This window comes from Myotis daubentonii, chromosome 2 (assembly GCF_963259705.1).
Source record: "Myotis daubentonii chromosome 2, mMyoDau2.1, whole genome shotgun sequence".
NCBI lineage: Eukaryota > Metazoa > Chordata > Mammalia > Chiroptera > Vespertilionidae > Myotis > Myotis daubentonii.
The window spans coordinates 122,728,631-122,742,406 of record NC_081841.1 but is presented as its reverse complement, the minus strand read 5'-3'; the positions used below and the strand labels follow the sequence as shown (position 1 = coordinate 122,742,406).

The following is a 13,776-nucleotide window of genomic DNA, read 5'->3' as shown; positions in this document are numbered from 1 at the left end:
CCCCTATTACCCTTCCCTGCAGGCCGGTCCCCCCCACTGCCCTCCCCTACAGGCCTGGTTGCCTCCAACTGCCCTCCCCTGCAGACCTGGTCCCCCCCAACTGCCCTCCCCTGCAGGCCCAGTCGTCCCTAACTGCCCTTCCCTGCAGGCCAGGTCCCCCAACTGCCCTCCCCTGACAGCCTGGTCACTCCCTACTACCCTCTCCTGCAGGTCTGATCACCCCCAACTGCCCTCCCCTGCTGGCCTGGTCACCCCCAACTGCCCTCCCCTGCTGGCCTGGTCACCCCCAACTGCCCTCCCCTGCCAGCCTGGTCACCCCTAACTGCCCTCCCCTGCTGGCCTGATTGCCCATAACTGCCCTCCCCTGCTGGCCATCTTGTGTGAGGGTGTGACAGTCAATTTGCATATTACCTCTTGATTATATAGGATAGCTTTCTAGTTTTATCTTATTAATTAACCTACATTTTTCTTTTCATCAGATTTACCTTTTTAAACTGAATTGATATAGATATAGATATAGATGATATAGATAGAGATAAAGATAGAGATATATAGATATATCGATGTAGATATTAATAGATATTCTTCTCAAATCCTTTAGGTAATAAGGTAGAATGTAAATTAATATATAATGTCTTTACTCACAACAAAATCATATTCAGTTGCCCCTAAAGAGACAGAAAATGATTTTTACATGAGCCTTATTTCATTCAAATATCTGGTATGCAATTCATAGTTAGGTTTTCCTATCTTCTTCTTATGCCTTCATCCCTTATCTCACACCGCATTCTCATCTGTTCATTTCCTTTTATATAAGAGGTTTACCAAAACCCATCATCATTTTCTCTCTTTCTAAATTTGTTTGGGTCATCAATTGTTATTGTTCAGACCAGTCATGTTTCTTTTTTTTTACTCACTGTGCATTAAAATTAGCCCATAATTATATTGCTAAGGAAATGAGGAAACTTTATGAGAGTTTACCAGTGCTCACAATTTACTAAGGATTAAAACTCTGACTATAAGAGGGGAAATAAGATTTGAGAAAAAAAATGAATCTCTGTTCACTTAAACCAGCGTTCCAATAACCGAATTTGGCAACTGCCTGCATCTGGGATGTGTATTTATAAAACCAGAACTAATAAAAGCAGTGATGAGCAGCTATGGAAGTCATAATTTGGTTCAAGTAAATCTCTCAATTTTTGTATGTGTATGAGCATATTGCTCTTTGCTAATTCCCTTTTAGTACTTATTTCTTGACTGCTCACATTTTTACCATGTGATAATTTTCTAAAATGTTCTCCAAAGTTTTTAACTTAGTTCACTTAATAGATTTTTCTGTAACGTTGGTTAAACAGTGTCCCTTATGTACAGCCCTTCAGTCACAGCACTGAACAGAGAGAGGCTCTGATTCACGAAATGTGAATTTCTAACTGTTGTTTTTTTTTTTTTAAGAATTTGAGCAACACATGACAAATGCTTTCTCACCCTGTTTTCTGTATTCCATCTACCTTTCTGCCAGCATAATAACCCCCTAGTTCTGAAAATAGTGGAGTAACAATGTACTAAAGAGAAAGAAAAATTCCAAATGATTGTTTAATTTCAGCCAACAATACACAGGAATTAACAATAATACCATCACTTAGGTTGAGTAAATTCCCAAAATGCCATTTGACTTGACGGAGTAATGAGAGAGGATGCATCACTAATGCCCACTTCCATTCTTGGGAACATCAAAATGGCAGTTTCTTCTACTCTAGTGAAGTTTAATTCAGGGGCTATCTCTAAAAGTAGTCTCAGATAAAAAGTCCATGAAAATGCAAGTCTAACTTTCACTAAGTCTTTTAGTAGTGAAATTTTCTACATTCTGAATTTATATTAAAAAATAGGGTGTGTTTTTTTTTGTCTGTGTGAGAATGGGGATGAGCATACATGGACATTCTCTGGTCCCGACAGTCCTCGCAATAAGCCAGGCATCACAATAACTCTATTTTACAGTCCTGGATTCCAGAGAAGCAAACGTTTCTACAAGTTTCTTTTTAATTATAAGATATACTGACATCTAAGTACTCCACAAGACTGGACATACTAACTTTCCTATTAAATTGATAATGAGAGCATTAAACAGATATCAAAAATGTTCAGGTAGATATTAAATGACATAATTAACAAAACATAAATACGGGTTGTTTTTCTCTTAAAGTCATACCTAAATTTTAGTTATTAAAATTAGGTATTAGCTATGACAGAATCCTAGAATTTGAGAGATGACTTCACACTTATTTAATCTAAACCTTCTATTTCATGGAAGAAGGAAAGAAAGCCTAGAGAAGTTGTGACCTGCCCCAGATCACACAATTAAATAGTGGCATAGGTAGAACTAAAACTTGATTTTCACTTTACCATTTCCTTGACAGGTTAGAAAAATTATAAACCATAGATTTATTCCCCATTACAAAACTGCTTTTATTTCCTTTTCAGCTTCTATTACTTTAGGTTGAAATTTCCCTGCTTTACACACACTTGTTCAAGGAGTTACTGACTCACCTACAGAGGACTTGCGAACCAGAATAAACTTGAGCAATCATAATCCAACCATTTCATTTTCTCATCAAGAAACAAAGGCCCAGTGAAGTTCTGAAACTTGCCACAGTAAAAGAATGAGGGAATGTCTCAATAGAGCCTGCATCCCTGTCTCCTTTCTTTCTGCTTCAGCAGACTTTACTGCAATCTGGTTCATGTCATGCTGTTTTATGCATTTAAATTATTTTAAAAGTTTAGTAGCATGATACATTCTTTCACAAAGCAAGTAATCACATTTAAATATCTGCTTAGATCTGGATATATTAAATAGCATGTGGATGTGTCTAACAAATAAATCATAGCCATCAATGACATAAGACCCCTATTCTGGCCTAAAATGCTCTTTCTCCACCTCCTCAGTGTCCTCCCTCTAGTTCATTCCCAAATGCCCGTCAGTGAGGGAAATAAGGACCATTATTATAAGTATTCTCTCTCCCTACAACAATTTCCCCATTGATTCAACAGGATTGTGGGGTAGGGCTTATTGGCAGTATGACTTATGATAAACTTTTACTCTGCAAACAACACTCTATTTTAAACATTTCTATTTTTTTCCAACTGGACATAAAACTGTAGATCTAAAAAGAAGGCTAGAGAAGTTATGCCTATAGATTTTGGAGCATACCCTAAAGTGAGCAAGTTTAGATTCATCCTGTGTTTGGGCAACTAATTCTGATCCTATGCATCATCAAAGATTCCTTTATTTCTCCTCCTTGTTTTTCCTTCCTATGAGTGTATCTGCTGTTGAATCATGTCCATGCCATTCAATGATTATCTCACTGTACTGAGGTCAGTGGGGAGCAATTTACTCTTGTTTGCATTGTTCCCAACAGCCATGAAAGATCGTAAGTAACAATGCCCCAAATTATATTCATATAATGCTAAATCTTCCTTGAAAGATCTATAGCAGAGTAATGCAAACTATTTTACTGATGAGGCTGTCATTTCAATATGTGAAATACACACAAAAACAAAAACCAATGTCATTAATTTAATATGTGCTTGATAAGCTTTAATTTAATGATTATAGGTCATTAGTAAAATAACTTGGCATCACACCCTTCTGGGTACTAGCAGTTTAAGGAAAGTAAAACACATAGCATGAGTTTTAAAACCACTAGAGAAGTAAAACCTGAATGGGAAGTTCATAGTGAGTGACCAAGTCAGATTCTGTAATACTGAGTACAGAGTACAGATAACTGAAAAGTTTCTGGGATATTATATAATCCAAAAAATCAACCATAGGTTCAATACTTTAACACTCATTATAAAAACTAAAAAAAAGTGTGGTGTATTATAGAACATGGGCTCTAGAGGTATAGTCAAATATCAGCTCTTACTACGTAACCTCAGAGAAATTACTTGAATTCTAAATGACTGTTTTCTCACCTTTAAAATGGGTATAATAATAGTACTTATCTACAAGGACTTTTGAATTTAAAATAAATTGAAATATATTGAAAGCTTTCAGAGCAATGCGCAATATATTATACATGCTCAATCAACATTCTCTATTATTACTGTAAACCAGTCTACTAATACAGTAAACCCAATAAAATTACGTTGCTTCTGCTTTCTCCATGTCTTCCCATACCACTGTGTGATATTAACAAATAATCAGATCCTAGTCATTGGACTACTGGAATTCTTTTATGCTTTCCTAGTATCTTAATTCTCATTTTTAATTTGTAGGCATTCATTGGCTTCAAACATTCCATTGCCCGATATAAAAAGGTGAGAATGCTTAAGTTTTTTAATTTGAAAAAAATGAAAATGAAACATATACTCATAGTACGGTTTCAGTGATCATGTATATGTTCATAACTTTAAGTCCTCAATGAAAAAATAATCTTCATTCCAAAAAGAACATAAATAATTTTTAGTGAAATTAATTATTGTAAACACATTTAAAGAGATTTTCAAAACAATTTCAAAGTATTTCTATGCAATATTTCTAACATAATACACTTTATATGCATGCTGAGGAATATTCACAGAACATATATTATAAATCATTATCAAACTTTTACCAAATCCCTATGTCCCTAATGATGATGGCATCTGGTAAAACATCATTGTCAGAAATCTCTAAAACAAAAATGGTTTTTATTCTAAGCCTAAAGTATTTTTAAATCAAGCCACAGGGAAATAATTACTTTTGTTTCTATTCAATCAAGACCTGCACACAAAGTTTATGGAATGACATAATATCCTTCCTGAAATCAGATCGGTATGTAGGACCAGTATCCTTCACACATAACCAGTTCCTGAGCCTTTACAAACAAACCCTAATTTCCAAGGAAACAATCTCATCAAATGCTGCTCACTAGAATTCATATTGTTCCTTTTGGAAACAGAACAATAAGATTTTCACGATTACAAACCCCAACTTCCCATTTAAAACTCAATATACTCTTAAACTATTTTAAGTGGAATTTGTTTGTACAATGGCTCTAGAAAATAATTTGTTTCTTTTATTTATTTATGTTTTTAGAAGAGGGAGGTGGTCATAAACTTCATAAACTTACTGGGTAAGTGTGCACCAGTTAGGGACTTCCTAGGAATGTTCATCTGTCTTGTTTCTACAGACCTATCCTAAGATTAGGAGAACATTTTAAACTATTTTTGGAGAATGATGAATTTTAGTGATGTTCAGGCTGTTGATTCCCCCCCACCCCCCCACCCCCCAAAAAAAAGGAACATCCAGCAGCATGTAATCAATACAGGAAGCTGGGGCTTCTGTGCACAGGTCACAAGACTTGTTTTGAGATCAGAGGACACATTTATCCTTTACCCGCAAAAAACAATATCAACAAATCAGTGGCAACTACTGACACAAACATACAAAGAGGCAGAAATGTGAACCTTATTGGCAGTCTCATGCCCTTAAGACTGGAATTCTAACTTTCCCTGCCACTAAGAGTGTTCTTAAGAACCTGTGCAGGGTGGAAGTGAGTAACCCCTTGCCCTACTGATTAAATAAACAAGTATCCAAGTTTCAAATGTGACAGAGTGTAAGGAACCTGCAGAAAAGCTCCTAAAATGGACACTGAGTAAGCCTGTCTCATTTACTCTGTAAACACATATAAGTTTTGGAATTTTATGATTCACTGTCCTACCGTGAAGTTTTTTGTGCACTTACGTTATGTGGCAGCTAAGTGCTGTCACTGTTTGCTTAAAACTGCAGCCTAAAGTTACTTCTAAAAGTTACGTGCAACGTGGCATAGAAATCCACATACTGTAAAGTGAAAACAATAATTTACAAAACTGAGTTAGCATGAAATTGAGCCAACAGAAATCAGAATTAGCAACAGCCTTCCACTACCGGCAACTCACCTTGTTGAATTTTAGTCACTAGCTGATGGCGCGCTAGAATCCGGCTCATCCTGTAAGGAGAGCGTCTTGTAGTCTGATCAAATCGCAAGTACATCTCCTGGCCCTCAGATGTCATGGAATTTAGATAGTAGCAGCCTGAAGCTGGGGTCCTGGGTCCCTGACCGAACATCTCGGCAGATTTTCTTTTGCCACCTCAGTCTACCCTGGCTGTTTGCGTCTGTCTCCAGTCTCAAAGAGCAAGGCACCAAGCCCAGCAGAGCTCCACAGACCAAGCGATATTTAAAAAGAAAAAGGAGTGCCAGAAGCCGCAACTCAGAATTCCGGCCCCCTGGCCCTCACGTGACCACGGGGAGCCAATCAAAGGAAGAAAGGAGCAGGAGCACTTCCACAGTCAGTCAGCCCCTAGCCGGGAGAGCTGTGCCCGCCCGCAGCTTCTATCCCCAGCGCTGGCTGAAAGCAGCTGCGAGTATTTGCCTTGCCTCCGTGCTGACTGGGCGCCACGAAGCAGCACTCGCTAAAAGGGTTAAAAGAAAAAGAGAAAGGGAAGAGAAATGGCGGTAGGAGAAAAATAACCCCCAGGCATAGGAAATCTTTTAGGCTGTTAAAGCTAGAGAAAGCACATTCTTTTCTCCCAGATAGCTGCAGCTAGGTAAAAGATGAGTGTGATAAACACCCTAAATGAAAAACTACTTTGAATAAACATACGCTGCTGAGTATAAATTACCACGCTTCATTAAAAGAAAGAAAGCTGTTCCAGTGAAATTGAACCTCAAGTGCTTGAACACGGGAGTAAATACACTAAACTTCTGGCCCTCTGCAATAGGAATCTGAGAGCTCTTACAGATAAGACTAGGATAGGCAAAGGGCATAAGCATATCTGTTAAATATCTGTTCTTTAATTTTCCTACTTCCTCAATTTTTAATCACCAAGAAGAATAATTTTTATGAAGTACCTATTACATTTAGGACACTGCCAAGAATTGTTGTAAAGATGCAGGTTCATGCCAAGGTACTGTCTGTGGCCAAGCTGCTCAGATACAATAGAAAAGTTATGCAAAAGCTTGCAACATAAGCTTTATGTGAAAGGGTGCCTCAAAAAAAACACAAATGCAATGTTAGGGGAATAATATTGTTTTTGACTGGGGTGATGATAGCAGACCACACAGAGGAGGAGACATTTGGGTGGACTTTAAAAAATGGTGGGATTCTGACAGGTAAAGTTTGGGGAGGGCTTTGCAGGAGGGTCTCTGCCCACATGTGAGAGACCAGGAATCAGAGTTTGTGTTTAAGGAAAGTGCAAATGATTTAATTTGGCCACAAGTGAGGATTCATATGGAAGTAGTTAGAATTCCCCCCTCCAATTTTTCCTATTTAATATTGTGTGATGTGAACAGAAAAAAAAGTCCATAGAAAATATGTTATTTAATGCTGAGCCTGAGGCTGAGTGAATAAAGTTCTTTGAAAAAGAAGCATATGGCCAAGTGGTTCTTACATTTGGCTAACTCAAACTGAAACATAACCTGGTCTGAGATTTATAGTCCTAATAATGAAAAACTCTCCATAAACAGCTTAACGGGACTTAAATCGGGCCCTCAATTCTTATTACTGTGGTTCTCTTAAGGTTGTCAGCCCTAACATCTTTCCCTGAGGGAATTTTTGCTGGCCCAATTCTGAGAAGCAGCCTGTCTTTGGTAACTATCCCACTGGGTAAATGGACAGATTAATGAAGGTCTCTAAGGTCTACAATAAAACATACTCCCTCTTAAGGCAATTGTGAGCCTCTTTAAGTAATTATGCAAGAGTAGTAGGCAAGTTTAAGTCTTCAAGTCAGCATCATTGTAGAAAAAGAAAAGAAGATCTCACTGGATCCTGTTGTTCCCTTTTCATTCTTATTTAGAATTTGATCTGAATCTCTCTGTTCCAGGGCATCCTCTTAGAAAGGAATCTAAGAACTAGCGACTCCGGTGTGCCAGAAGAATGGCATTAATGGTAGACATATTTAGCACTACACTAGAATATTAAATGCCTGTAAGGTCCATTTGTCTAGCTCAGATCCAGCACTGCTTGCTATCTGATGAGGATGCTGTCAGCCACTTTGTCTACGTGCTTTTGGTTTGATAGTCCAACACTGGGGACTTCTCTGCCATAAACCATGTATTCAAGCCAGACAGCTGGCAGTAATTATTTGTTCATTGGGAGAGAATGGAAGAAAAATAGAGAGAGAAAGAAAAGCAGAGTATGGAACTTGGGAACTTTGGCTATGTTCTGGGAAGGAAAAGGCAGGAAGTAAGGTATAGTTGTTTCATAGCTGTCACTGACACAAAGAAAAACTGGCTATTCCCAATGCCACCCTTGTAGTTCATTACTGACTTGGTTGCATTTTAAAAATACTTGAAATTATTCTTCCTAAGAAGCACTGCAGTATATAATTTTTTAAAAAATTCACAATGCTTACTTTTTGCATAATAATGAATACATGAACACATGAAAGTCCTGAGGTGTTTTGTTCTAGAAACTTCAAGATCATTAATATGTATTTTTCGATATATGTAAACACATGTAATAACATGAAACATAGTATTTCATAGGCAACTGGCAATAAAGAACAAGCATTGACCATAAATTTTTAAAAAATGAATTTTTACTCCCTAATTAAAAGACAATTTAGAATGAAGCCTAGTTTTTTTAAAAAATCAGTCTCAGTTTAAACAGGAGGATCCATGCAGGATTATGTATCAACATCTCTATCTTTCCCAGGGCATGTACAAGTTTTTAATTTTATGGTTCAAGTAGTATCTATAAGTCCATGCAACTGCTCACCATGTTTTTGTTATTTTACATGACCAAAATACCATAGTAGCAGATGAAGTAACATTATTTTCTCATTAGCAATACATTTTTATGGAACCCGAATCCTCTTAATGACTTTTTTTTTTTCTCAGCATTTGGTCCCAGTAATAGAATTACCACTGGGTGGACAGTTTTGTTATGTTTGCTCTAAATGTAAGCAAACTGCTGATAAGCTACCCTGGGCTGATAATGCCCTCCTCGCGTCTCATTGAGAGAACTCTTGGTGAGGGAGTGAGGTCCAAAGAAATCAGAGAGGGAGGGAGTGCTGAAGTCCCAAGTGTGCCTTCCAAGACTGAAGCCGGATTTCTTCCTTTCCAATTCCTTCAAACAGAGGAACATGGATGGCACTGGTGGTTAATTTTTATCTACTTTTCCTCTTTCCTAATTTGTTCATCAAGAGCAAACTTCACTCAGTCGATTTCAGGGATGGGATGAACAGATGAGTATTGGGAACTAAAAAGAGTAATAAAGAAAAGGTGGAGGAGGGAAGAGGCTAACAGTGTTAAATAGCTACTGTGTACCAGACCTTATGCTATTTACATTTCATGTCTTTAATTAATGTCCATAGCCATCCTCTGTAGTGTCTTATTTTATGGAAAAGGAAATTAAGACTCCCAGAGGTAAAGCCCTGGTGAAGTCATTGTTTACCTCTAAGCCAATGATATGTTAACTTTCCACTATCATACATGATGGACAGAAAAGAGGAAACTATGGCACAGAAAGGGTGCTGGGGAAATTAGATAGGGGAGAATATTTTGTAAGAATATACTGAAAATCATTTTAAGTTTATCTAATTATATGTGATACTGGAATGTCTATATAGAAATATAGTTATGAGATGGTTAAAATTCTGTGATGGTTGAGATCTGGGTGTTTAGACGTAAAGAGACACAAAGCCAAAAGCCTTTAATTAACCAAGGAGAACTATGGTCCTTCTTAGACCCTAGTCTGAGACCCTAGTCTATGGCTGAGAACTGAACCCACCCCCACTCCCAATCCTACAGTGAGGAAGCAGCTTGGCTGCTTCTTGGTTTAAGGAGTTCTCTTTTGCCGCATATGCTGTGTCTTCTGCTTTCTGCATATCCTCAAGGCTAACTCTGCATATTGTCTGTCCTTTTCCATGGCATTTCTTCTCCATGCAAACACACCAAATACAGTAAAAACTCTGAAATTTGATCTCTAAAAAAACATTTGGTATTTAAAAATTTCAAATCTTTTGATAGATGATCCTAGATTAGCACTCAATGGAATTTTGTGTACATATGGCAGAGTGCTAAAAGTGCTTTTACAGAAGCCAGGAGTGGCTCACTGTGCTCTCATCTGTCTGCTTCTCCTTCTACTGCTTCACATATATTCCAGCCGCCTCGTCAGCCTGTTCAAAGGAAGCCAAGATAGTTCTTCCAAGTAGGAAAAATGTTTGAGATACAAGTGGTAGGCGGAAAAAAGCAGGACTGATTTGAAAGACTGCTTTTGAAATCACTTGAATGCAAAGGTTGTGGGTTAATGTCATAGCCTTCCTGTGGGCTCTAAACTCATTTTGAGGATTTCCACCAATTGATTGTGATGTATGTGCCCAACTCTGTGCCAATAAGCCTTTCCAATATGCATGCACCATATGCCCAATGACCAATACAGTCAAGTTAGTGATGCTAACATTAGCAGCCATGACCAGGACCCTCTGCGAAAGGTTTCAGAGTGGATTCTTGACTGATTCCGCTTCCATAGCCATAGACCATGTCTTCCTTTTGGAGTCCTATCATGGCTGCAAAGACTTCTGAGTGGTAATAGATTTTCTTTATTTTGTTTCTCAGTCTTCACTACTGTCCTTGGTTAATTTCACTTTTATAGGACGCCGAGAGTGTGGCTGTGCCCTCATGCCATTCCCCACGGACCCAACCATCAGTTCCAGTTCTCATGGCCAGTGATCTGGTCTGGCTTGTCCTGGGCTCATTGCCTATACTCACCCATTCCAGCCAACCAAAATTTGTTCACTTTTCTAAGTTGTCTCAAAGATCTGTGACTGTGTGATTTCCTAATCTTCCACCCTGTCAAACATTGCCTTCAGAAATATTTTAATGACTAATACAAAACCCATTAGAATTAACAATCATATTAATACCTATAAATAGTCGTTATATGGCAAATTAATCAGATTAGTTTGTTACATGCTAATATGGAATCCATTTATTGCAAGTACAATGGTAATAACATTTTTACATCTTGGATTTGGAAAAGACATTGAACATCTTCTAATCCAGACATTCATCTGATATACAAATTTCTGTCAAGCCAATTAATTAATATGCTACCCACATACATGAAGTGTATTATTTTACTGAAGACCACAAATAGTTTGAGAAAGATTTTCCTCATAATTTCCACTCACTGACTCTAATTCTGCCAGTTGGAGTTAGGACAAATCTATTTCTTCTTCCATATTCTTTTCCTTTAAATGTCTATAGAAAGCCCTTATAAGAATCTTTTGCAGGCTAAACATTCCTTTTCATCAAATTTCATAATTAACTATTCAGCAAGCTAACTGCTGTTTCTTAGATCTGCTCTAATATGTCAGCCTCCAATATGTCACTATCTCTTTTAAATATGACTCCGACTCTAATCTTAGAGCTGTAGATATGGCAAGCACAGTAGGGTATGGTACAATGTGTGCATACCACCGGCATCCAGGGCACTGCACTTTTGCTGATCCAATCTGAGATTAAGGGATGTTTAGTTTTAAAATCTATACTTACTCAATCATTAATTCAATATTGACTGAATGCCTACGCATCATTGCAATAAGTATGAAATATACAAAGGAATTGATGTGCCTACCCTCAAGGGTAGGGAAAAGAGCCAAGGAACTCACCATTGCACCAATATTAAGTGTTGTGAGGGAGGCTATCTCTATTGCCTCACACTGTTTTACAGTCAATTGCAGAGCTTAATCCATGTGGTTTTTGTTTTGTTTTTTTGTGTTTGTTTTTTTAAAAAACACATCGCTTTATTGTTACCACTGGGAGCACCTGCACCCCCATCTTCTTTTACTAATTAGAACCCTTAATTCATAGCCTAATGTGAAGTCTTCTCCGAGCCCATGTCCCTCTCAGGAGCCAGGGCTCTGCCCCAGGCCCAGCCTATTCCTCGAAGGTCGGAGCTGTGGAAACCGAACAGCCACATGTCCCCCCTCAGGGGCTGTGGCAAGTGGAAGAAACTACAGGCAAAGTCCAATCAATAGTCACGGCCCAGCATGTCAGTTATCACAGGGGAAAGGAAAGGCTGGGGGGAGGAGGGGTGGGAGGGACCTGGGCTGAGAGGCAGTCTTGGTCTAGCCAGAACGAGGTTGGCCTGAGTCCTTGGCCTGGAGACTGTGAAGTGAAGGCAATGATCAGGGAGCTCAGACATCATAGAAGAGCCGGACAAGCTGGTACCGAATGGAGAAGGTGACAGCACTGCCCAGGACCTGTAGCAGCAGCAGCAGCAGCAGGGTGAGGTTCCTCTCATGCATGGGCCCAAAGACTTTAAGAAGCAGGTTGATGAGGGTCATGTTGTGATACTCAGTGAAAGCAGCATCCTCATCCTCATCCTCAATCTGGTGCACTGTCAGCAGCTGCAGACTCTCTGCTACCTTTAGAATAAAGGTGCCCAAGAAAGACAGGCTCTTGGTCTTGAACTTGGAATAGCTCATCTCCAGTTTGCCTGTGTTGGTATTAAGTCTGGGCACACTGTGGCGAGGGCAGGGGATGATATTCAGGAGCTGAGGCAGGGAGTAGAGAAAGTTGAACACCTCGGGCATGAAGAAGAGTAGTATGGTCTTGCTGAAGAGTCCCAAGATGCCCACCACGGCGAAGGTCATGCCAGCGAAGTATCAGAAGGTATCTCCCACAAACACCTGTGATGGGTACCAGTTGTGATAGAGCAATCCCAAGGTGGTGGGGAAAAAGGGCATCATAAAGTAGAGGGAGAAGACATGGTCATCTCAACAATCACCTTCCAGCTCCACCAGGTTGAAGACGATAATGGAAGCAGAAATGGCTAGTGACTGGCCAGCCTCTAGGCCATTGATCCCTGCGAGGATTTTGATGGCGTTGGTGCAGAACACTGCCAGCAGCCCCATGTAGACATAGTACAGGATCCCCAAGTCCAAATGCAGGCCCAGAATCGGACGAAAGGGCTTGGGTACCACAATGGTCGTGTTGCCAAAGTTGGTGAAATAGACCATGAGGAGAGGGAGCGAGACAGCGGTGGGCAGCAGCAGCTTATGGCGCCAGCTCTAAGTATGTTTATGTATCTTCATATAGTCTACTGTTAAATGAGTGCCCTCTATCATGTACTTAACAAATGACTTTGCAAACTTAAAAACAGGTCTTTCAACTTATTGGAATTATTGAGATACTTTAAATTCCTGGTTTTCTCCTCCAACTATTTAATTCTGCCTTGATCTATGATGTAGCTAAAAAATAAATATATTATCTATATATATAAAAGCATAATATGCAAATTGACTGGATGGCGGAATGACTGGTCACTATGACACACACTGACCATCGAGGGGCAGACGTCCAACGCAGGAGCTGATCCAAGCCCACAGGCCCTGATCAACTGAGCCTGCTGTCCAATCTCTCAGTCCCTCCCCCAGCCAGCAGGCTCCAATCACCGATAGGGAATGGAGAACTGGGGGTGGGTGGCAGTGGATGCAGGTGGTGCCAGGCCAAGGCGGGTGTGAGCGAGTTGGGCCCCAAACACCCTGCTGGTTGCCCCCCACACAAAGGGTGACCACCCTTGGTAGCGGGGGGGTGGGGCCAGCTGTCAGCAGCTAGGGAAAATCAGCCCTGATAACAGGACAGGCCTAGGGATCCTACCTGTGCACAAATTTTGTGTGCCAGGCCTCTAGTAAGAATATAAAATAAATAGTTAAGTGAGTTTGGAAAAAGTTAAAGTAAGGTAATAAAATAATAAACCCTCAGCTGAAATTAGTTCACATAAATACAAAGACAAGCCACACAAACAATA

At 39.5% G+C, this 13,776-nt stretch overlaps 1 protein-coding gene and 1 pseudogene across 4 annotated transcripts in view; both read right to left on the bottom strand.

Annotated features, from left to right (window-relative positions):
- Positions 1-13,776, bottom strand: part of STARD13 (StAR related lipid transfer domain containing 13) — a 312,838-nt gene that overhangs the window by 222,248 nt on the left and 76,814 nt on the right. For 2 of the 4 annotated variants that reach the window (XM_059684433.1, XM_059684435.1), the window contains exon 1: positions 5,917-6,210. The exons of the other annotated variants lie outside the window; for them this stretch is intronic. In XM_059684433.1, coding sequence (XP_059540416.1) covers positions 5,917-6,085 — 169 coding nt within the window. In that variant the 5' untranslated portion in view covers positions 6,086-6,210. Of the gene's footprint in view, positions 1-5,916; positions 6,211-13,776 lie in introns of those variants that run through there. 4 annotated transcript variants of the gene reach the window in all.
- LOC132225891 (UDP-N-acetylglucosamine--dolichyl-phosphate N-acetylglucosaminephosphotransferase-like) overlaps positions 11,910-13,776 on the bottom strand; it is a 29,525-nt pseudogene continuing 27,658 nt past the window's right edge.